This window comes from Natator depressus, chromosome 17 (assembly GCF_965152275.1).
Source record: "Natator depressus isolate rNatDep1 chromosome 17, rNatDep2.hap1, whole genome shotgun sequence".
Taxonomy (NCBI): domain Eukaryota; kingdom Metazoa; phylum Chordata; order Testudines; family Cheloniidae; genus Natator; species Natator depressus.
The window spans coordinates 502,288-525,646 of record NC_134250.1 but is presented as its reverse complement, the minus strand read 5'-3'; the positions used below and the strand labels follow the sequence as shown (position 1 = coordinate 525,646).

Genomic DNA, 23,359 nt, shown 5'->3' with positions numbered 1-23,359 from the left:
GGAGCGACTGTTGGAGTAGCCCTTGAACTGTCATTAACTTAATTGCATCAGATGAGTGAGAGCCCTGCTGAAAGGTCTGCAGGGGCATAGTTGAGTCAGATTCTCACTGCTGTCTTCTGTTTCCTCAGGACATGAACCACACCAACTCCTATGGGATTATTCGGGGGTTACAGTTTGCTTCCTTCATTGTTCAGTATTATGGGCTGGTGATGGACCTGTTGGTGCTGGGCCTTCACCGAGCCAGCGAGATGGCCGGCCCACCACAGATGCCAAATGACTTCCTTAGCTTCCAAGATATTGCCACTGAGGTGGCCCATCCCATCCGCCTCTTCTGCAGATACATTGACCGCATTCACATCTTCTTCAGGTAGGAACCATTGCCTGGGTGCCTTCCCTTCTCTGCCAGCCTCGTTCGTGTGCCAGGAGAGAATGTACAGTTGAGATGGTACTGATCCACAGGGCAATGGCTCTGGTTCTTCTCCAGTCCAAACATAGGAATATCCCTGCTCCCTTCCAGCAGATGGAATGAAGTGGCTAGTGCTATAGCACATTCTGCCTCCTGGAATACTGTTCTGTGGGCTCTCCAGCTGTATTGAGACAAGGAAAGCTTTTATCTAGCTCCATGGGTGCAGTGCAGTAGCAGTGTTGTCAAATGCGGGACTACTTCCATTTTAAGTTCTTAAAAGGAGCTTATACGCTTGAGAAATGACCCTTTTGGCTGAGATTGCTCTTTCTCAGCCTGTCTGGTAAAGCCAGTTTTGGCCCCATTTCAGTTACTGTAGCTCAAGAACATGAACTGAACTGTTTTCAGAGTAGCAGCCGTGTTAGTCTGTATTCGCAAAAAGAAAAGGAGGACTTATGGCACCTCAGAGACTAACCAATTTATTTGAGCATAAGCTTTCGTGAGCTACAGCTCACCTCATAGATGCATTCAGTGGAAAATACAGTGAAGAGATTTATATACACACAGAACATGAAAAAATGGGTGTTATCATACACATTGTAAGGAGAGTGATCACTGAAGATGAGCTATTACCAGCAGGAGAGGGGGGGGGGGGGGGGAAGAAAACCTTTTGTAGTGATAATCAAGGTGGGCCATTTCCAGCTTCTCAAAGCTCAGGCATGGCAGGTCCACAGTTATGTGAGAAATCACATTTTTTTAAAATTGGCTTAGCATGTGCTGGGTGTAGCTTTTCTGATTTTTGCAGTTAGCAGGCATTGACCTCTGGATGCGTAGTCACAGAAACATGCATGAAAAAACATGACATGTACTGTCTGTGCTAATGCAGTTTCTGAATGCACCTCATGCGGGAGGATGCAGGAATTGTGCATCTGTTAGTGTGATCCACAAACACATCCTTGCTATTCACCATCTTTTCAGGGGTTCTCCTTTCCTGTCCAGGCTGAATGGGGATTTCCCCGTGAGTTCAGTCCTGTAACCCACTCCTCCCTTAATGTGAATTTCCAGGTTTACAGCAGATGAGGCAAGGGACTTGATCCAGCGCTACCTGACAGAGCATCCAGATCCCAACAATGAGAACATTGTGGGCTACAACAACAAGAAGTGCTGGCCCCGAGATGCCCGGATGCGGCTCATGAAACATGATGTGAATCTGTAAGTCATCTGACATGTTGAGAATCAAGGAGGATTTGGGAGCCTGTGCAGCTCTGCATGGGAGGAAAGGGATTGAGGAACTAACCCATGTCTGCTTCACCCCACTAATTGGGTACCTTGTCAGCCAGGGCTCATGCTGTGTTCTTTGCCTTTCAGTGGCCGTGCCGTATTCTGGGACATTAAGAACCGTTTGCCTCGCTCGGTCACCACAGTGCAGTGGGAGAACAGCTTTGTGTCTGTTTATAGCAAGGACAATCCCAACTTGCTGTTCAACATGTGTGGCTTTGAGTGCCGCATCCTACCCAAGTGCCGCACCAGCTATGAGGAGTTCACCCACAAGGATGGTGTGTGGAACCTGCAGAATGAGGTAGGGAAAGTGGCTGGCAGGATTGGGAACAGCAGTCTAGCCCAGAGCAGAGCTCAGAGTGGGTGGTGGTCATGCCCTGGATTGAGTAGAACTGATTTGCTGGGCTCATGCTGCCCTTGGAGATGGTAATAGAGGTAGTCCTCAGTGGTGCCCAACCTTATTACGCAGGAGGGCCAAATAAACTTTGTGTGGACCAAACAGATTCTGTTTTAAGTTAGTTTCATATGTATTTAGGTTGTTTTTATGTACAGCATTGTCTGTTTACACAAGTGTGTAAGCTAAAATGATGTAAACATGATGACAGACACTAATGATTCGGCCATTAGAATACTGTGTTGAAGCAGACCTTATTAAATACTCTGGTGGGCTATCGGTTTGGCACTGCTGGCCTAGAGCATTGGGTGCTAAGTTTAATTGTGTTCAGTGCATATGCTAGAGCCGAGTGGCTGGCTGGATTAGCTCTTGTCCAGAAGAGATCGAGGGTCTGTGAATGGATCTTGGCGCAAACTAAAAAGTGGGTGGGCATGAAGACTGAAGAGCGGAGAAGCTGTGCTGGTACCATGAAAGGTAACTTCTTAACTGCAGTATGAGTGCAGAGAAGGCTCCTAAAGTTCTCGCCCCCATCTCCCTACACCTTCCGGAGAGAGGGGTGTGTGTGACACCTTTCATTGATGGTGTAGAAAGGGTGGAAATCACCTCATTACGTTTGTTGGATAGGGGACTCCCAGTTAAGTTGAATTGATTGTCCATGTGCTTCTGTTGCAGGTGACCAAGGAGCGCACAGCTCAGTGCTTTCTGCGTGTGGATGATGAGTCTATGCAGAGGTTTCACAACCGAGTGAGGCAGATACTCATGGCCTCCGGCTCCACAACCTTCACAAAGGTAACAAGGAGGGTGTCTGACGTGGCTATCCCTAGGCACTGGCTGGAGTTGCTGGGATGACGACCCTTTGCTTTTGTCTCTAGATTGTGAACAAATGGAACACAGCCCTGATTGGCCTGATGACGTATTTCCGGGAGGCTGTTGTGAACACGCAGGAGCTGCTTGACCTGCTTGTGAAGTGTGAGAACAAGATTCAGACCCGAATCAAAATTGGCTTGAACTCCAAGATGCCAAGCCGCTTCCCTCCAGTGGTATTCTACACTCCCAAAGAGCTGGGGGGGTTGGGCATGCTGTCCATGGGCCATGTTCTCATTCCCCAGTCTGACCTGAGGTGAGTCACGGTGCTCTGTGCAAGATTCTGAGAATGGGAAGGGAAATACTTATTCCAAGAATGCCACTAGCATTCGGGGGGCTCTGGCAGGATTTGTGGGGTATTACTGGGACCTTCCGCCCTGTACATTACTGTTTAACCTTTGTGCCCTGTTATAGGGGTCTGTCATCTCCATCATGACCTTGGTGGTGAACTTAGCCACGACAGACCCACTGCCCTCCCTCACTTGTTGCCTCTGCCTCTTTGCTACAGATGGTCTAAGCAGACAGATGTCGGAATCACTCACTTCCGCTCAGGGATGAGCCATGAGGAAGACCAACTGATCCCAAATCTGTACCGCTACATCCAGCCATGGGAGAGTGAGTTCATTGACTCACAGAGAGTGTGGGCAGAATATGCCCTCAAGAGGCAGGAGGCTATTGCCCAGAACAGGTATGTTTCCACTCTGCACTCAGATGGGTTAGTTGTCAGGGGACGAGAATGGTATGGTGTGTAAGCAGAATCCTGGAGACCCTGCTGGTCTTCAGAACTCCGCTTAACTATGAGCATAAAGGCCCTGCTGAGCCCAGGTTTCTTACGAAGGGCTAAGCACTGCTGGGTTTCTGTAATGGCACATTCCATCTCCCGGTAGTGGTGGGGACAGTCTCTGCAGGGTAACTGGGACATGGATGACGCTTCTTAGCAGAAAGACAGTCTAGAGCACAGGTTCTCTCAGCAAATTTTTTGGTGGCCTTAGAATGTGGCCACTAAATCTTGCTGATGGCCATGCTGACAATTTTTCCTAAAATACTTAATTAACTTTAGGAAAAACAAATAAATATGCACATATACATATCCAAATCATTGTAATTTATTTAGGTAGGGTTTTTTCAGACTCAGTAATGAAAATTTACAGTTCTTTATTTTTAATGGACCTAAACACAATAGAAACACAAATAAGGCTCTTTTTGCATGTTCTTGTCTTTTTGTTGTTGTTGTCGTTGTTTCTTTTGCTTTTTTGGTTGAGCTTTTTTTTTTCTTCTAAGACTTGGTAGCTGGTAAGTCTTCTGCTGTGAAAAGTGATATTTGTATGTTTAATATCACTTTCCACAGCAGACTTAATCAGCCCCAGGACAAATTAAGCCCTGAATGGGGAGGTGGGCAGGGAGGCAGCGGGGCCCAGGGACGATGGTGGGGGTGGTGAGCCTGGAACCACAGCCTACCACCTTGTGGCCGAAGCCGATCTCCCTTACCCCGGGAAAGTGGGGAATTCACCTGCTGCCTGCACCTCCAGAGTTTGCCTCTCTGGAGGCGGGCAGGGCCCAACTGCTGCTGGCGTCCCTGGGAGAGGGGCCACTGCTTTGTGCCTGCGTTGCGCCAGGCCCCCCGGCTAAGAACTCCTGAAGCCAGGACCTTATTTGGCTGGAGTCTTTGGGCTTAAATCCATTGTTATGAAATAAATCTTTCTCTCTCAAGGCGTCTGACTCTGGAGGATCTAGAGGACTCATGGGACAGAGGGATTCCTCGCATTAATACCCTCTTCCAGAAAGACCGGCACACCCTTGCTTATGATAAAGGCTGGAGGGTCAGGACAGACTTCAAACAGTACCAGGTACCAACAGGGAATTGCCCTTGGAAGCTCTGATACTTACTGGGTGGCAGGCACCTGCCAGCCAAGGCGGAGGAGCCTATTTGTCCTCTCCTCTTTGTACTACAGCAGGTGCAGTTTCCTGGTCTCTGTGCTTCAGGAAGGAACTAGACCCATGAGCTGGGACTGCTAAAGGCCTTTTATGAAAAAAGTCAGGAAATGTAACCTACCCCATCCTTAAACAGTGCACTCCTTGCTGGGAGTGTGCAGGGGCATACAGAACCCAGCTCTGTTGGGTGCTAAGTGACCAGAACTTGAGAATTGGCATGTGGACTCAGTGGCACTCTTAGAAAGCCAATATTTTGCAAATATAAATTCTCCCTATTTATCACTTTTTTTAAAATACTGACCAGTAGAAAGCCATTAAATATCTTCTTTTGAATCCAGGCTGATTTGTCCATTGTGAATTCACGTTCTGGGTCAGCCCTCCTTTTTCCACCAGTGCGTCATATAATTTACTTATTAACACTGGCATCTTGATTCCTAGCACTAGTGAGATCTCCAGCGTGGGTGCTGCAGGGTTAAATAGCTGGGCTGGATGCAGAGCCTCTGTACCCCGACATCCTTTTCCTGTTGCGTACAGGTTCTGAAACAGAATCCGTTTTGGTGGACACATCAGCGCCATGATGGGAAGCTCTGGAACTTGAACAACTACCGCACAGATATGATCCAAGCACTGGGTGGAGTGGAGGGGATCCTGGAGCACACCCTCTTCAAGGGAACGTACTTCCCAACCTGGGAGGGTCTCTTCTGGTGAGGAAAGGCCCTGTTCTGGTGGGAGTCGCATGTATGTAGGATCTCACTGACACACCAGAGGAGTTCCTGGTTGTATCTTGGTTTTTCGCTGGTCCTCATCTGACTGGTTTACAGCAAAGCACCTGAACCATATGTATCTGAGCTGAGTGCCTGTAGACAGCCTGTGGGTTGGGCTCTTATTCCCTGGAGACTTTCTGCAGAAACCTTACTCTCTCCTGTGTAGTGCTAATGCTATCCCTCTCCCCCAACACAGTCTCACTATAGCATAGCAAAGACAAATTGAGACAACAAAGTAGTGCAGTTGCAAAAAAAAGGTGGTAGTATTCTGGGGTGTATTAACAGGAGTGGTGTATTTTAAGACCTGGGAGGCAATTGTCCCTCTCTACTCAGTATTGGTGAGGCCTCTGATTGCAGTATTCTGTCTGGTTTTGGGCAATGTGGACAAATTGGAGAGTCCACAGGAAAGCAACAAAAATAAGTCGGGTTTTCTAAACCTCTCATGGGGGGAAAAAGTTTAAAAAGGGATGGAGTAGGGACAGGACGTTTAGGTTGGAGAAAAGATTGAGGTAGGGACCTGCTAAATCTTCAGCTATTTTAAGGGCTGTGTCCGCTAAAGGTAGGATGAAAAGCAATCTGCAGCAGGGGAGATTAGGAAAAACTTTCTAACTCTTAAGGATAGTTAAGTACTGGAATAGATTCTCAAGGGACATTGTGGAATGCCCATCATTTGGAGGATTTTAAGAACCTGTCAGGGATGGTCTAGGTACTCTTGATCCCACCTCATAGACTTGTAGGACTGGAAGGGACCTCGAGAGGTCATCCAGTCCAAACCTCTGTATTCATGGCAGGACTAAGTATTATCTAGACCATCCCTGACAGGTGTTTGTCTAACCTGCTCTTAAAAATCTCCAGTGATGGAGATTTCACAACCTCCCTGGGCAGTTTATTCCAGTGCTTCGCTACCATGACAGTTGGGAAGTTTTTCCTAAAGTCCAACATAAACTGCCCTTGCTGCAATTTAAGAACATTGCTTCTTGTCCTATCCTCTGAAGTTAAGGAGAACAATTTTTCTCTTTTCCTTTAATAACCTTTTGTGTACTTGAAAACTATTCTCCCCCCCCCTCCCTTTCCTGGGGAGGGATGGCATTCTTACAGAGCTGATTGCATCTGTTCCTTTCAGGGAGAAGGCCAGTGGCTTTGAGGAGTCAATGAAGTGGAAGAAGTTGACAAATGCCCAAAGATCGGGTTTGAACCAGATCCCCAACAGACGATTCACCCTCTGGTGGTCTCCTACCATTAACAGAGCCAATGTAAGTGAAGTCCTTCTCCATGGACTTGTATCTCTGTAGAAGACAATTAGATGAGTTGTGTTTTGAGGCAAGTTCTTTAATTCTCACCGTCCTTCAAAGCACATTCTAAAGAGTAACTTCAGATTCTAATACTGGTAAAAATAAATGTCTCCTTAGAGCAGCAGTTGGCTTAATCCTCTGATCTTGGGCTCACCCAGGCCTGGGGCTGGTTGTGTTGTGACATGTTCTCATGGTTGCTCTTCTCTTCTCAGGTGTATGTCGGGTTTCAGGTGCAACTGGATTTGACAGGTATCTTCATGCATGGCAAGATCCCCACATTGAAGATTTCCCTCATTCAGATCTTCCGAGCCCACTTGTGGCAAAAGATTCACGAGAGCATTGTAATGGATTTGTGTCAAGTGAGTGGGGCATTGAGGAAGGGGGTGCAGATATGTGTAATTCTGTTTCTGCAGTGCTGGAAGGAGGCTTTTTGTTACCAGCAGTGCCCCCAGGAAGCCCCTTTCCAATTCTTGGGAAACAAGGGGTTAACCTACAACAGCCTGCCTCTTGCAGTGGAGATTGCCCAGGGAAATCCCATCATTTAGCATCTATTCTGCTATGGGAGTTACAGTGGGGCTGCACCCTCCCCCAGTGACCTCAGGCAGAAGGAGATGGCAAGGGGACACAGCTGGCTTTCCCTGGTGCTCTGCTTGCTGCTGTTGCTGGGGTAGGGGTTCTTCCCGCCCTCCTGCGCACTGCTCTCTGCCTCATTCAGATTGCCGTCTCCCCAGGTGTTCGATCAGGAGCTGGATGCTCTAGAGATTGAGACCGTGCAGAAGGAGACCATCCATCCCAGGAAGTCCTATAAGATGAACTCCTCCTGTGCAGATATTCTCCTCTTTGCCTCCTATAAATGGAATGTGTCACGGCCGTCGCTGCTTGCAGACTCCAAGTAAGTGCTGTCCAGTATCTCCTCCCTGTTCCTGTGGGGGTGCAGAGCCCCTCAGGCATTCACGGGTCTCTTTGGGTTCCTAATATATCAGAGGCCTGCCCACCAACAATGACTTGGTGACGGTTGTGGCCCTGGTTCAGGACATTCAATGTTCCTCCTCCTCTGCATCTGTACTGGCTTTTCTAGGGAGGGCACTGCCAGAAGCATCTTGTGTGCCACTTCTGCTGTTGTCCCTCCTCCCTAAAGCACTTCACTTCTGACACTCAACATTAAAGGAGCTATAGCACTAAACATAGTGCTGCTGGTGACCCTGCTTCCCTGGGGGCCTAAGATGTGAACTGGAGTCAGTCCCTTTACAGGCGCACCTCACCTCAGATTTCATGCGGCTGAGCCCCCACCTGAGACTTTCCTCAGGGGGAGGTGACCCCTTCCAGTTAAATGTAAGAACAATAGCTCTCCTTCAGATCACTGTCCCATCAGGCACCTCTGCACCGGTGTGATAATGAAGTCTCCCTAAACTTGGGTCTTGCTGCCTCTGGATAATTAACAATTGGCTTTAGCGCTCAGACTTGGCAGTAAGTGCTATTTGCCAAAAGTGACGCTGCCACAACTGCAGCAGGGTCGGGCTGCAGCTCCCCTTTGGGAGGCAGGAGTTGATGACTGTTTTTCTTTTCTACTCCCCAGGGATGTGATGGACAGTACCACCACTCAGAAATACTGGATTGATATCCAGCTGCGCTGGGGCGACTATGACTCCCATGACATTGAGCGCTATGCAAGAGCCAAGTTCCTGGATTACACCACGGACAACATGAGTATCTACCCCTCCCCCACTGGCGTGCTCATTGCTATTGACCTGGCCTATAACCTGCACAGGTGAGACCCCCTAGCCTTGGGACTGCAACGTCTTTATTGCCAAAACTTTCACGGTGCCAAGGGCGCCTTGGGTATGTGTCAGAACAAATAGAGCAGTCCCTGTGCCAGTAAAGGTAGCAGAGGAAGGGGGTGGAGCGGGAAGGATACACACAATGAATGGGGTGAGGGCTAGCTAACTCTTAAGTTTTTAATAATGGTGGGTTGGGCCACAGCAAATCTGTTTTACTGGCCCAGTCCTGGGGTTGCTTGCATTCTTAATTGGGGGATTTCTCTGTAGGCTCACTCTGGGCCTGAAAGATGGAGCCATGTCTCTCTACAGGGCTAACTGTTTGTTCACTAAGGGGATGGGGAGCGGTTTCTGAAGGCCAGGTCACTTCCATGGTGATCCCCAGCACCAGTGGAGTATTTGCTCTGCTCTGGGGACTGCTGTGTATACTTACTGCTGTGGTCTTTGTGGCTTCCCCCGTCATTGTGCGGGAAAGCCAAGGGAGGGGTAGCCAGATGAACAGCTCCCAAGGACGTTGTGAGGAGAGCAGTGCACTGGGGCCAGAGATGGACCACGTCTCAGCTACGGGACATGCTGACTGCTGCAGCATCTGCTCCTGCCTGTGTGGAGAGGGGCAGTGCTCCAAGCTGCTTCTCCGGAAAAAGGCTATTGCTGCCTTTCAGATCGTGAGCTGGAATTGTGGTGAAATCTGTTACTGATCCAGTGCTGTGCTGCTTCCTCCCCAGTGCTTATGGGAACTGGTTCCCTGGGAGCAAGCCTCTGATTCAGCAAGCTATGGCCAAGATTATGAAGGCAAACCCTGCACTGTACGTACTGAGGGAACGTATCCGCAAGGGGCTACAGCTTTACTCATCAGAGCCCACAGAACCCTATCTCTCCTCCCAGAACTATGGGGAGCTCTTCTCCAATCAGATCATCTGGTTTGTAGATGACACCAACGTGTACAGAGTTACCATTCACAAGGTGAGCGCGGCGAGTGGGAGGAACCTTTGAGTGAATAGGAAGGAGGGCTGTCTGCTAGCGTACTGTGCCTAGAGGAGTCCGGGGCAGGAATGACGTAATCTGTTGGATTCTGGTGAGCCTGGGAACTAATGGACATGGAAGTTTGTGCAATGCATACACAGACGCTGTTACATTTATGTGGGGTTGGGAACCAGAACTCATTATACAGGTGTTTGCTGTCCTGTCACTGTTTGGTCCCAGCACATACAGCTCACATTAGTGTTTTCACCTTGGTGTTTTTTACAGACCTTTGAAGGGAACTTGACCACAAAGCCCATCAATGGGGCCATTTTCATCTTCAATCCCAGGACTGGGCAGCTCTTCTTAAAGATCATCCATACATCTGTGTGGGCAGGACAGAAGCGTCTGGGCCAGGTAAGAGTCAGGGACCATGCTGGGGACAGTGGGCCAGGGAATCATGCTAGGTGCTTCTGGAGGCTTGTTTAGTAACAGTGAGCAGGAGGCTCCTCCATGTGGGACCTTGATAGGTCTCTGGAGCCCTTGTCCAGCCTGGAGCACTGGGAAGTCCCAATAAAGTGAGATCTAAGCCGAATCTCTACTATAGGACAGGACTCCTTGGTTTCACTATTAATGGGTGCATTTTTGTCAGGGCTCTGGGCTTTTTGAAAGTGTAAAGAGTCTGCACTCCTAAGCAGGATCAACGGGCTGGAATCCTAACTTGTCTACAGCCTTCCCTCAGCACCAAGGCTTGGCAAATAGTATACTCACTGTCACAGCAGCTGCTCTAGTGGATTGTGCCTCCAGCCCTCCCAGAGAGAGGAGAGTGCCAGTGACATAAGGCTGAGAAGGCTCGTCTCAAAGTGACTGGTTGAATTGGCTCTCCTTAAGCTTTATAATCAGTTGACTTCCCCAGCCAGACTGGGGAAGTGCTGGTGGAGCACAGCAAGATGGTGTAGTTGCCCAGCATGCTCATTAACAGGAGCGTTTCACTGTACTGACCCAAGCGGTGGTGCTTACTCAAGGGTTCCTCTCATCCCCAAAGGTCAGGCTGTTTTCTCCTGTGAAGGGGCGGGTGGTGTGTGCAATCATATTTTAACCTTCTCTTCCTCTGTAGCTGGCCAAGTGGAAGACTGCTGAGGAAGTGGCTGCCCTGATTCGCTCCCTCCCTGTGGAAGAGCAGCCCAAGCAGATCATAGTCACCAGGAAGGGCATGCTGGACCCACTTGAGGTAAAGGATCAGATACTATGGGGATGGGCACCATTATAAAGTCCCTTTTACATTGTAGAGCAGGGGGTTACCTGCTTTACTTCAGAGTGGGCAAGTGAGGGGTGAGTTTTCTGTATCAATGCACTAAATATGGTGTTGCCCAGGCATTAATCCCTTAAGCAGCTCCACGGTGGATTCTACGATCTGTAGGGGCAGGTGGAGATACTGAAGAATTTGGGTGGTTTTATTCCTGTTCGTTCTCTCTCTGAACTCCAGGTGCACTTGCTGGATTTCCCAAACATTGTGATCAAAGGATCAGAGCTGCAGCTGCCCTTCCAGGCCTGCCTGAAAGTTGAGAAGTTTGGAGATCTCATCCTGAAGGCTACTGAGCCCCAAATGGTTCTCTTCAACCTTTATGATGACTGGCTGAAAACCATCTCCTCCTACACGGTAAGGTCTGGGGTCCACCCTGAATGGCTGCTTTGCTAATTATTTGTATTATAGTTGATAGTCTTAGGTGAGGGTCCCCTTTCTAACTGTTGCATATCAAAGCAGTGCAGTATGCTTTCCTAGACATAATTTGCTTTGCTGCCAGGTACATGCAGCAAAAGCCAACGCTGCAGGGATCTCCATCCTTTGTTCAGGGACTTTCTGTACCAGGAAGCCTCAGTCACAGCAGTGGCACCAGACTGTGCTTCGGTTTTTCTCCAAGTCCATGACTGTTCACTTCAGAACTGTCTCCGTGTTGTATCTGCAACATAACTGTCCCCTGAGGCAGGAGTAAATCACCAATATCTTCCTGTATGTCAGGCTTTTCTCCTTGCTGAATGGCTGCATCTGTCTTCCCATAGGCATTCTCGCGTCTGATCCTGATTCTCCGGGCACTGCATGTAAACAATGACCGTGCCAAAGTGATCCTGAAACCAGACAAGACCACCATAACGGAGCCTCACCATATCTGGCCCACCCTGACAGATGAGGAGTGGATCAAGGTGGAGGTGCAGCTCAAGGACCTGATCCTCGCAGACTATGGAAAAAAGAACAAGTAAGCTGCAGAGATATGTCAGAATAGGACCAGCCCTTACCACCCCTTTCCCTCCCACAGTAACAACTGTACTACCAGACTCCTCCACCTGGCAGAGAGGGAGGCTTAAAGGGGGCCCCTGTTTTCTCCCCCCACAAATAGTTGGAAGTCCTGGACCAATAGGGAAGCTAGTTATTTCTGCTAATCACTTTCAGCTAGGAAGATAGTGTCGCATCAAAACTTCCATGGCATGTGTACAGTGTGAGCATTTGTGCCTGCATCCGCTGAAGGGCTGTTGAGGTGGACGCTGCACTCAAAAGTCCCTGTGAGCCACTTTCCTCTCCCCAACTGGGTCTTGCTCCACTCTCCCCCTAGCTAGTGTTCTGTGAGCTCATGTCTCAGTGTGGGAGAGTGTTTCAGGAATACATCGTAGAACATCTAGCCACACAGGTGAGTTCTCTTTTTTTCAGTGTGAATGTGGCATCTCTGACGCAGTCAGAGATTCGAGATATTATCCTGGGGATGGAGATCTCTGCCCCCTCTCAGCAGAGACAACAGATTGCCGAGATTGAGAAGCAAACCAAGGAGCAGTCGCAGCTAACGGCCACGCAAACCCGCACTGTCAACAAGCATGGTGATGAAATCATCACCTCCACCACCAGCAACTATGAAACTCAGACCTTCTCCTCCAAGACAGAGTGGCGAGTCAGGTAACGGAAGGGGTCTGGGGCTTGCTGTGCTGGGTGGGAAGGACGAGTGCAGTCGGGTGAGATCTGTTACTGAGCTGCTGGATAATATCTCCTATTGACAGAGCAATCTCTGCTGCCAATCTCCACTTGAGAACAAACCACATCTATGTCTCGTCTGATGACATCAAGGAAACAGGCTACACCTACATCCTTCCCAAGAATGTGCTGAAGAAATTCATCTGCATCTCAGACCTCAGGGCCCAAGTGAGTCTGTGCAGCAAGCCTACATTTAAAAGCCAGCTCATCACACTGGGGCATGCCAATCCTGGAGGCTCAACCCTGCCTCTGATTTTCTAAGGCCCAGAGGTGGAGGAGAATTCCACTGAGCATCAGTGATGGGGTTACACACACCAGCTGAATTCCAGTTCAGCTCCAAAAACTCCGTGTCCCCACTCTTGTGTAGAAATTGCTTCTACCACTGAAAAAAATGGGGCTGTTCCCTCTGCTTGTGAAGGTCCCCAAACAAAGGGTTGTTGACCTTGGAAACACAAGGTAGAGTGGGTGCACCCTGTTGTCATGGCCTTACAGGGAAAATACCCAACGATTTTACTAATGTTTGTGTGTATTTCTAGATTGCAGGGTACCTGTATGGTGTGAGCCCTCCAGATAATCCTCAAGTGAAGGAGATCCGGTGCATTGTGATGGTGCCCCAGTGGGGAACTCATCAGACGGTGCATCTTCCTGGCCAGTTGCCGCAACATGAGTACCTCAAGGTGAGTCTCATTCCTGTGTCCCTCACTTGGGGTCCATTCCCCTTTTGGGAAAGGAAGGCTTTTACTCAAATGATTTATAGACAGTGAGGCTATAATATGTGTGTGAGCTCACCCACCAGTCACTACCTCTAATGAGTCTTTTCTCATTAGGAAATGGAGCCCCTGGGATGGATTCACACGCAACCAAACGAGTCTCCTCAGCTCTCGCCGCAGGATGTCACCACACATGCCAAGGTCATGGCTGACAATCCCTCATGGGATGGGGAGAAAACCATCATCATCACCTGCAGGTGCGCAAGGCAGCCAGGCCTTCACTAAAAATATCTCCTGGGTCCTGGCATCTGTGGGCTGCCTGAGCCAGGGACAGGTACAATAATCTAAATCCAGGCCTCTGAAGACTAGCTGCTGTGGCCAGATGTGGAATGTGCGTGCTGTGAGCTGCCTATCTTTAGGAGTACGGGTGGCTATCGTAGTCTGTTTTGTGTTTGCAGGTTTAGCACATAGATTAAAGTAAGGTAAGACTGGGAGGGATGGTGTAGGAGACTGACTCAACATGTTGCACTCATTTTGTGGAAGTGGATCACTTTGACCATAAGCTAGAGCAGGGATGGGAAAACTACAGCCCTGGGGCCACATCTGGCCCTTCAGACGTTTTAATCCGGCCCTTGAGCTCCAGCCGGAGAGCGGGGTCCGGGGCTTGTCCTGCTCTGTGCGTACTGCAGCCAATGGGAGCTGCAGGGGCGGCGCCTGCGGACAGGGCAGTGCGTAGAGCCACCTGGCTCTGCCTCTGCATAGGAGCCAGAGGGGGGACATGCCACTGCTTCTGTGAGCTGCTTTAAAGTAAGCGCCGCCTGGAGCCTGCATCCCTGCCCTGCCCTCCGAACCCCTCGGTCCCAGCCTGGAGCACTCTCCTGCACCCTCAACCCCTCATCTCCAGCCCCACCCTAGAGCCCACACCCCCAGCCAGAGCCCTCACCCCCTCCTGCACTCTAACCCCCCAATTTTGTTAGCACTCATGGCCTGTCATACAATTTCCATCCCCAGATGTGGCCCTTGGGCCAAAAAGTTTGCCCATCCGTGAGCTAGAGGTAGAATTCTTTCATCTGAAGAGGCAGGGAATGTTAGCACTTAGCTTCCTCCCTTCAATCTCAGGGTTCACCTGATTTGCAGTTTTGGTCACTACCACTTTCCTTCTTTTCAGTTTTACCCCAGGCTCCTGTACTCTGACTGCCTACAAGCTGACTCCCAGTGGCTATGAGTGGGGCAGGCAGAACACAGACAAAGGAAACAACCCTAAGGGCTACCTGCCATCCCACTATGAGAGGGTGCAGATGTTGCTGTCAGACCGCTTCCTTGGCTTCTTCATGGTACCAGCACAGGGATCCTGGAACTACAACTTCATGGGTGAGTCCCTGCCAGCACAGATCATAGCTGACTTTCCTTGGAGAAGTGAAGGCTGTGTGCCTCCTCAGGCAGTTAGGGGAAGGGGAATGTTACTGGTGCTCTGAGCCCTGTATCACATCTGAGCAGCTTGTTGACTGAGTTTTCAGAGCGCTACACTCAATTCCATGGTGTCTGTCTGTGATATGGTAACTTTTGAATGCCTCAGCTGATGAAGGCCAGAATTGCAGGGAATGTTCTAGGCATCAGTGGGCAGAATCCTTTTTTTTTTTTTTTTTAGGCAAATTAGAAAACTGGAAGGGGAGAAATGGGACACAGAGCTCCTGTTATCCTATCTGTTTAGGAGAGCCAGTTTCAAGCACATCTATGATATTGTCTGTAGATCAAACTGGCTGATGGTACTATTTAATGCCTTCCAGCATAACAGTATCCCTGTCTCCTCTCTGCCCACCTCCTAATAGCTTCTGACACATTGACACCCTGAATGACTTCCCACACAAAGAACAATAATAGGGGTGCATACAGCCCCTGGCATGGCACAAGAATGGGGAACACAACACTTGGCATGAGGAAGGGGGCTGGGATTTGCAGGGAGTGCCTGACCAAGAGCTCAGCCTAAAGAAACTGGGTGTGTGGGAACATGCCTCCCTCCCCCGGTTTCAATTCTCTTGATACTTCCACCCAACTGCAGGTGAGATTTCTTTTCTAGTAGAGGCTTGCAATGATTCTGGGAAAGCTAAAGAGGAAGGAAGCCTGTCCAGCTTATCTTGTGTTAATCACAGCAGTCTTGTCCCTTAAACGTGATTAGTAGCTTCCTGCAGGGAGTTGTGAAGAACAGGGTAAGCTGTGTAGGTGGAAATGGCAGAAGCCTCAGGCATGGGGACTGAAATGGGACTGCTTAATTCCAGGTGTTCGTCATGATCCCAACATGAAGTACGAGCTGCAGCTAGCGAATCCTAAGGAGTTCTACCATGAGGTCCATCGCCCATCTCACTTCCTCAACTTCGCCTTGTTGCAGGAAGGGGAAGTCTACTCTGCAGACAGAGAAGATCTCTATGCATAGACCTGGGCTCCCAGAACTCACCCAGACACAGAAAAGACTTAATACTGTTGATATTCAACAGTGTGTACCTTGCCCCAGAAGAGTTAGTGATCTGCAGGCATTTCTATGTATTGCTTTTGGTGTTCATTGCTTTAGATGCTTCTGTCTCTAGTCACTGACGGCAGGATTTGTGTAAAGTCAGTCCAAATGTACTTTGTGATTTTGGAGAATGGCTTAATAAATTTTATATAACTGGGAACTCTTCATTGTCCTTGTGCCTCACCAGGAAGCTGGGTTCTGGCTCTTCCACCAATTTCTGGTGACCTTGGAAGTCACTCATGCAAAGATTCTTAATTGTGCATAGTTAAGCAATGTTAAGTATTATAGCATCTAGGAGCCCTAGTCATGGACCTAGAATCCATTGTGCTAGGCATTGTGCAAACGGGGGAAGGGGGGAGAAACTATTCCTGTCCCAAAGAGTTTACAATTAAGTAAAAGATGAGACAATAGACGGGGACAGACAGGAGTACAAGGAAACACTGAGACCATATTGATCAGCACGTGATCTCAGCACAGTAGGAGCTTAGCTGTTGTTAATTTTTTTGTAAGCATCCCAGCAAAGGCGAATTTTAAAGAGGGGATTTGGAGGAGGATAATGGTGAGGTAGAGTTATGGATATTTAGGGGGAGCTCCTCTGTTCGCATTATTTATGCAAGGTATTACCACAACACTAACTTAACCATAAATTCCTTTATTAAATCCAAAGGCTGAATGGTATTTATACAATTACTCTAAGCTTCCTAAAAATCAGCAGTCACTACATACAAATACTTTCTCTGTATTGGAAGCATGTGATCTGTACACTTACACATTAGCCAGACTTCGGGCAAACCATCTCACCCGGGCGTGCTCCAGCATGAGTAGGTTGGGTCTGACGAAGAACCCTCAAAATTCATAAATCCTTCATACCCTTCAACAAACTAATTATGTCATAGCCAATTACCACTCTTAATTTGAGACAGTTTACTCTAATTTTCAATTTTAATCTAGATAAGATTTTCTCCTTTCTCCCAAAGTCTTTCCTCCTCTTTTGCCTTGTATCGGGGTTTGTATAAGCTTTACTTTTAAGATAACTCTGGGGTGGGAAGGCCCATGTTGGCTTTTTAAGACCAGATTCTTTGTCTTACTTTAAACCATCTGCAGTCATCCCTATTGTTTTAGAAACTTTCCCTTATCTCATTTTTTTAAACCAGACATCCTCCCTACTCCTTTCTTCTGGGTCTTGTAACTCATTATTTTCAGGCCCTGACTAACAAGTAGAAGAAAGGCCTTTTCTTTACAACATATCCTCTTTATACCAAATTCAAGCAAACTCATTCTTTAATTTCACCTTTATTCTCAATCCTCCCAAACGTGGGGCAGTGTGAGAGGCAAGCAGAGGCCTGATCAGAGGCAAACCGTGTCAGTGCTTTAGTGAATGAGAAACGATGGGGTGGGATTGGCTCTGAAGGGCCTTTGAAAGTGGACAGGAGCAGTTTGTTGTGGAGCCAGGCGAGGCATGGAAAGAGGCGGTCCCAGCTGGGGCTGGGAGAAGAGTCGTTGGAGCAGCTTCTGAAGGGAGCTGAGCGGGACACGATGCCCAGCGAGGAGGATGGTCCAGAAAGAAGTGGCCTAATGGGATGAGAGCACGGCGCAGCTGCGCCTGGAAAGGGGCCGGCTCTGCCTCCCCGCCGCTGACGGCTGTGGCCCTGCCCCCCTGTGGAAAAGGGGGGGGCGCTGTGGGGTAACGGGGAGAGGGTCAGGCACGACCGCACTGGCGGGAATGGGCCGCGCTCAGCCCCGGCCTGGGAGGCAACGTCTTTCGCGGGACCAGCACCTCAGCGCCCGCGAGGCCCCGGCCCCGGCCGCGGGGGGCGCCGCGCGCGGCGGGACGCACGAGAGGCCGCTGGGGGCGGAGCTGGCGCGCGAAGGGCGCGAACGCCTCAGGGCCGCGCGAGGCAAGCGCTGCCGCCCGGCTCCGCCCCACGCGCCCTGGGCGGAGCGAGCAAACTCCCCCTCGCCCCGGCTCACCCGCCCCGCCCCTCCGGCCGCGGGAGCGGGCGCGGCGCCGCGGCTTGAAGGCGGCTGGAGGCCGGGGCGGCCGGGGCGCCATGGAGGAGCTGCTGCGGCAGACGCCCGCTGGCCGCCTGGCCCCGGAGCACGTGTACCGCATGGCCGGGGCGCTCGGGGCCGAGCTACAGCGGCTCTCGGGGCGCTTCGGGCCGGAGGCGGTGGCCGGGCTGGTGCCGCAGGTGGTGCGGCTGCTGGAGTGGCTGGAGGCGCTGGCGGGCCCGGCCGAGGCCAGCTGCCGCGACCCGGCCGAGACGCTGCCGCGGACGGTGCGGAGCCTGCGCGGGGAGCGGCGGCGCGAGGAAGCGGCGGCGCCCGGGGCCGAGGTGGGCGCCGCGGCGCGGGCCTGAGGCGGGAGCGGGGCGGGCGGGGCGGTGTCCGCCACAACGACGGGAGAGCGGGGCTGACCAAGGTCCATGTAGCCCAGTGTCCTGGCTCCCGCCAGGGGACCGCCCGGTGATCCACAGGCCCGGGACTCCCTCCCTGCCCAGTCCCCAGTCCTGGTGGTTCTCCGCGAGCAGAGTCCGGCTTCTCCGCGAGGCCTCGGGCCTCCCAGCGACCGCCTGTGGGGCTTGCTTCCCCGGGCTCGGCTGGCCGCGGAGCCAAGCGGCCGTGGGAGCAGTGTGCTCCCCATTGCTTCCCCATCAGCTAAAGGCACAGTAGGTTTGGCGTGGCACAGGGAGGGAGCTGACCTCTCTGGGTCTGCCCTTCAGGATCTGGAGCAGAAGTTGTCTGAAGCCCAGAGGAAAGAGCATGTTCTCCAGAATCGGTTGGCCCAGCTGGAGGAAGAAAACCAAAAGCTTCTGGCACAGCTTGCAGAAAGCCAGCCCCAGGAAGGTGGGTGTCCCTGGGGAAGGAGGGTGGAGAGCTGCTGCTGAATCCCTTCCACAGCTGTCAGTGCTGCTGGGAGTCGGCCCAGTGAGTGCAGTGATGTTCCTTCTGTGGTGGTGAAGCTGTAGTTACCTGAATGCTTATCTTGCTTACAGAAATCAAGTTAGTGCCCTGGCTTACAGGCCACTGGGATTCTCTGGTTATATTTGCATAAAGGCTTTACTCTGGTTTCTGAGCAACTGCAAACTCTCAATGGGTCCACATAATGCCTCAGAGGCAGGGTGGTGTTATCCCACTTCATGGGTGGAGAACTGAGGCACAGAGTAATGCTGTCTATAATAGGGACCTTAGGAAAAATACTCCTTGTTCAGCTGTTAGCACTGGGGAGTTCTGAACTAGGCAGGGTGGGGCAGTTTCTAGTAAGCTTAACTAGAAGCCTTGTCTATATATATTAGGGCTCCCAGAGGTGCTTGCAGTGGTGCATGGGTTGTAAGATCTCTTACTAAACACACCTTTTACCCACACTAAAGTTGTCATTGTACAGAAAGCATGCAGCAGAGCTTGGGAGCAGAACCTAAGTCTGCAGAGTCCCAGCTGGTGCCTCAACCACAAGACCTTCTTCCCCTTAAGTTATTCAGGGAGCTGGTTGTGTGAATCTGGCTGTCTTTTACAAATGTAAAACTTGTATTTTAAAACACGCCCCAACCTGTCCCTTTCATGTCTTGTTCCAAGACCCGTTCTGCCTGCTCTTTGGGGAAGTGGTTTCTAGTCAGAGGTTGGAGCTACTTCTACCTTTTCCCTAATTGAGGTATTCACGCCAAATCCTCCTTGGGGCTTGTCTACACCACTCAGCTTTTAGCGACAAGGCTGTGTCGACACAACCTTATCGCTAAAAGTCAGCGTGTGTAAACGCTCTTTGTCGGTACTTTGTTGCCACTTTTGCCAACAAATACTTTCAGCTCTGCGAGCGGCGTTCTTTGTCGTCAGGAGATCACTCCTGCTGACAAAGCTGCGTTCACACTGCCACTTGCGTCGGCAAAACTTTTGTCTTTGGGGGGGGGCTTTTTAAAGTACCCATGAAAGACAAAAGTTTTGTCCACAACTTCGCAGTGTAGACATACCCTTAGGATTAGACATGTTAAATTCAGGATGAGTGTCCCTCTGTCATGGGTAGCTCCAGAGCACCAATCACTGTAGTAGCTATGCACTGAATGTACTCCTGGACTATTGTCCTTTGCCCAAGAAAACTTCAGCTACTGTTTGGGAATTTTACACTTGTGCATACTAGCTTGTTTGTTTCAGTTGCATCTTTCAGTGTCGGTGGTTGACTGTATTTCCTTTGGTAAAGCCACACTTTGTGTGACCAGGGAGTCTAGTAATTGATGAATAAGTCAGAATCTAAACTAACCAACTCTTAAAATTGTAAGTAAAAAGAAGAAATAGAGTCATAGTACAAGAGCAAGCAGCCACTAGTGTGACTTAGCAGAGGACCTGCTTCTCTACTGCAATGCACTTGAAATTAGAGTCAGAGGTGGTGGCTGTTACTATCAAATTGGAGGTTGTGGGAGTCAATTGGATTAAGACTCCACTATATCTGGATGTATAGTAAAAGATGGTTCCTGCTCCAAAGAGCTTACAGCTTAAAGAAGTAATAAGTGTGTTTAAAAAAACAGGGAGGACAAGGGTAACTGTGAGGGGGAGGTGTTATATGGGCTGGCACTTACACGGTTGGTAGCCTTTAACATATAAATAAGCAGGAGGCCTCAGTGGTGTCAGTCCCTGCTGTCTACCTGCCTGGTTAGGGTCAGGAAGGAGTTGGCAATGTGACATGGCAGAAGAATGGTGAGTGTAGTGTTGCCTGGCCTGTCATGGAGGAGGGAGGGGATGGTCCTGCTCTGCACATCCAGGTGGAGTGTAGAAGGGCATGTTCTCTGCTGACTACCCCAGTGTAAGAAAGATACAGTGGGTGAGAAAGAAGTAGCTAGGAGAGGACCAACTAAGTGGCGGGGAACTAGAAGGGCCCGTTGGGAGTTAGATCCATGTAACATGGGGGTGCACCAGGGAGGAGGCATTCAGGGTGGTGTGAGGGTAGTGCAAGGAGCAATGGGAGGAAATAAAGGGGGAAATATTTGGATAATACCAAGAAGGTGTATACCCTGGGAGTGGGTGATCTGAGAGTCTCTGTGATCTCTAGATTCTATAAGTTGGTTATTTAACTGGGGGTAATGCCAGTAATGTCAGCTCCTGAAGGGGGAGAGGAAGGAGTTGCTTAGGCTGTGGTTACAGTTCAGCTGCCGTCTTTCACTGGTGCCTGAGTAAATTACAAAGTGACTTCTGCCTCCACTGGGTGATGAGGCATGGTGTGGGGGCAGTCTGGCTCCTTCATAAGGAGGGGGTTTACAGTGCTTTGGCTTGTGTTATGCGGAGGGGTAAGACCAAACGACCATAATGGTCTTCTGGCCTTAATCTGTGAATTACTCCAGCAGCAAATACTATGGCCTCACCTTCAGTAAAGGACCTTGCAGACTCCCCTGGTAGCTAGCCCTGGCTCAGTCTCACTGGGGTTAGCCACATTGGGAGCCCCAATGTGGATGGCTCTGGCTTCAGCAGCCATTCTCATAAATTTGTCATCTAACCCTATTGGCAGCCTGTCTAGCAGTGCTCCATAAAATGGCTATGGGAGGCAGGAGCCCATTTACTCTGGAGCTCCCAGCATTGCAAACATCAGTTCAGCTGAGACAGTGTTGGCAATGGTGCAGGAGGGGGGTTCTGTGAAACTTTCTAGAGTAGCCATGTCTGTAAACATGGAGCTCAGCAGGAGGGCAGAGCTGCAACTGATGCCTGTTCTCTTGTTGTTGGGTTTTAGACAGTACCTTACGGAAGGAGAGAGAAGTGATGCTGCGGTTGAAGGAGGTGGTGGACAAGCAGAGGGATGAGATTCGTGCCCAAGCCCATGAGATAGTCTGCAAGAACCATGACACAGAGGCGGTAAGAGGCAGGGTGCCTTTGGCTTATTCCGGTGCTGTGAGGGTGGGGGAGCCATGCTATGTGATCTGTTCTTGCACACACCGTTGTCCCCCTGTAATATGTGCCAAAGTGTTTTGCTATAAGAGCAGATTGTTTTTATATAGATTCTTATACCATCCCCAGCACTGTAGTATCTGAGCACCTATATATGCCTATACCTCTCTGCCTTTACTGGGTGTGGCCTTGCACACACTTGTGTCCCCCTGTGTGAGAGCAGAGCCTGCAGCTGTATGCACAGCTGTCTCACACTTGCCTGTATCTGGTTTCTCAGCTGCAGGAGCAGTTAAATCGTTTCATGTCCATGAATGAGGACCTGCGTCATAAACTGGCTGTGGTCCAGGTTCAGCTCAAGAGCGCTCTGGAGAAGAAGGAGGGTTTGGAGACCATGGTGCTGGAAAATCAGAGAGAAATCGACAGACTGACCAGGGCTGCATCTGGAGCATCCCCCAGGCTCAATATGGTGAGTGAGTCAGAGCCCTGCAATATCCACTCTACAGGGACTCTCTAGTGCAGAATAAACTCTTTTAGCCACTGCATAAGGCTGCAGTAAATCACTAATGGGTCAGGATGTGTCAGAGTGATCATTGTTCTAAGTCTCTAAACTTAAGGGCTTAGCTAAAGACCGATAAGATTGTTTCATGATGTTGGTGGCAGGAAGCCTGAGAGAGAATCAGTGGGTCTGCTGCTTTAGCAGGGAGTAAAAGGAGAAGTTAAGTGCAGTGATAAAGTGACTTGTTTGCTTTAGTCCCCACCACAGAGGATGCTGGCAAGATATCTGCCCCAGACCTATTCTTTTCAGGTAATAAAGTAGAGGTGCTATCAGATCCCTATATATCAAAAGAACTACTGGAACAAATTGATACAGTTAAGGACAAGTCACCAGGCCCCAGATGGCTCATACCCAAGAATTCTGGAGAAACTGAAAAAGCATTAAAATCTGATAATATCCTAGGGTGCTGGAGGGAAACAAGCACACCTATCTTTAAGAGGCATGAGTGGTCATCTTGGGAATTGCAGACCATGTCTAAACTCTGTTGTGGAAATGGTTTCCTAGAGTTAATATTTAGCCCTCTATGAGCTAATCAATTTCCCTATTAATAGCTTCTCATTAGCATTTTGCCTTGGACTGAATTGTCACCTTTCCTGCCCCTCGGGAGAGGGAGTGGGGCCTTACTGGGACAGGCTTGTGATGCAGCAGAATAAGGTGAACTCCCCTCTACTCTCCCCGTGCCCCCACTGGATTTCATTGTCTTCAGAAAGATGTAAACCGTAAAGGGTCATGTTCAGTGTCCTTATGAGGTGACTCTCACATGAGATGGCATTGCTGTGTGGTTGTGCACATCACTGCCTCTCTGTAGACTTTATCCTTGAGACCCTCCGATACAGAGAAATGAGCAAGAATCCTCCTGACCTCTGAAGAGCTGTGCTTGCCAGAGCAGCGTCTGTTGTATCTCAAGCTGTCAGTGTGTATTTGTGAAGGAGAGGGGGCAGAGAGGGTGTTTCAAGAGATCCTTGATGGCTAGGTGTGATGCACGAGACCACTTTGCAACTAGAGTTTCTCTACATTTTAGATAGGTGCTGGAAAACCAAA

The 23,359-nt window shown here is 49.9% G+C and overlaps 2 protein-coding genes across 2 annotated transcripts in view; both read left to right on the top strand.

The window, feature by feature from the left end:
- Window positions 1–16,076, top strand: part of PRPF8 (pre-mRNA processing factor 8) — a 28,189-nt gene extending 12,113 nt beyond the window's left edge. Inside the window, exons 21-43 of the mRNA XM_074974892.1 lie at window positions 129–367; window positions 1,469–1,615; window positions 1,772–1,982; window positions 2,748–2,864; window positions 2,948–3,195; window positions 3,448–3,627; window positions 4,651–4,786; window positions 5,406–5,575; window positions 6,759–6,888; window positions 7,140–7,286; window positions 7,659–7,819; window positions 8,504–8,695; window positions 9,428–9,665; window positions 9,951–10,079; window positions 10,780–10,893; window positions 11,149–11,322; window positions 11,724–11,917; window positions 12,367–12,606; window positions 12,708–12,849; window positions 13,218–13,358; window positions 13,509–13,648; window positions 14,560–14,762; window positions 15,668–16,076. Coding sequence (XP_074830993.1) covers window positions 129–367; window positions 1,469–1,615; window positions 1,772–1,982; window positions 2,748–2,864; window positions 2,948–3,195; window positions 3,448–3,627; window positions 4,651–4,786; window positions 5,406–5,575; window positions 6,759–6,888; window positions 7,140–7,286; window positions 7,659–7,819; window positions 8,504–8,695; window positions 9,428–9,665; window positions 9,951–10,079; window positions 10,780–10,893; window positions 11,149–11,322; window positions 11,724–11,917; window positions 12,367–12,606; window positions 12,708–12,849; window positions 13,218–13,358; window positions 13,509–13,648; window positions 14,560–14,762; window positions 15,668–15,822 — 3,948 coding nt within the window. The 3' untranslated portion in view covers window positions 15,823–16,076. The remainder of the gene's footprint in view (window positions 1–128; window positions 368–1,468; window positions 1,616–1,771; window positions 1,983–2,747; window positions 2,865–2,947; window positions 3,196–3,447; window positions 3,628–4,650; window positions 4,787–5,405; window positions 5,576–6,758; window positions 6,889–7,139; window positions 7,287–7,658; window positions 7,820–8,503; window positions 8,696–9,427; window positions 9,666–9,950; window positions 10,080–10,779; window positions 10,894–11,148; window positions 11,323–11,723; window positions 11,918–12,366; window positions 12,607–12,707; window positions 12,850–13,217; window positions 13,359–13,508; window positions 13,649–14,559; window positions 14,763–15,667) is intronic.
- Window positions 16,077–17,951: 1,875 nt separating this feature from the next.
- RILP (Rab interacting lysosomal protein) overlaps window positions 17,952–23,359 on the top strand; it is a 20,150-nt gene continuing 14,742 nt past the window's right edge. Inside the window, exons 1-4 of the mRNA XM_074974837.1 lie at window positions 17,952–18,236; window positions 18,624–18,747; window positions 21,608–21,729; window positions 22,040–22,228. Coding sequence (XP_074830938.1) covers window positions 17,952–18,236; window positions 18,624–18,747; window positions 21,608–21,729; window positions 22,040–22,228 — 720 coding nt within the window. The remainder of the gene's footprint in view (window positions 18,237–18,623; window positions 18,748–21,607; window positions 21,730–22,039; window positions 22,229–23,359) is intronic.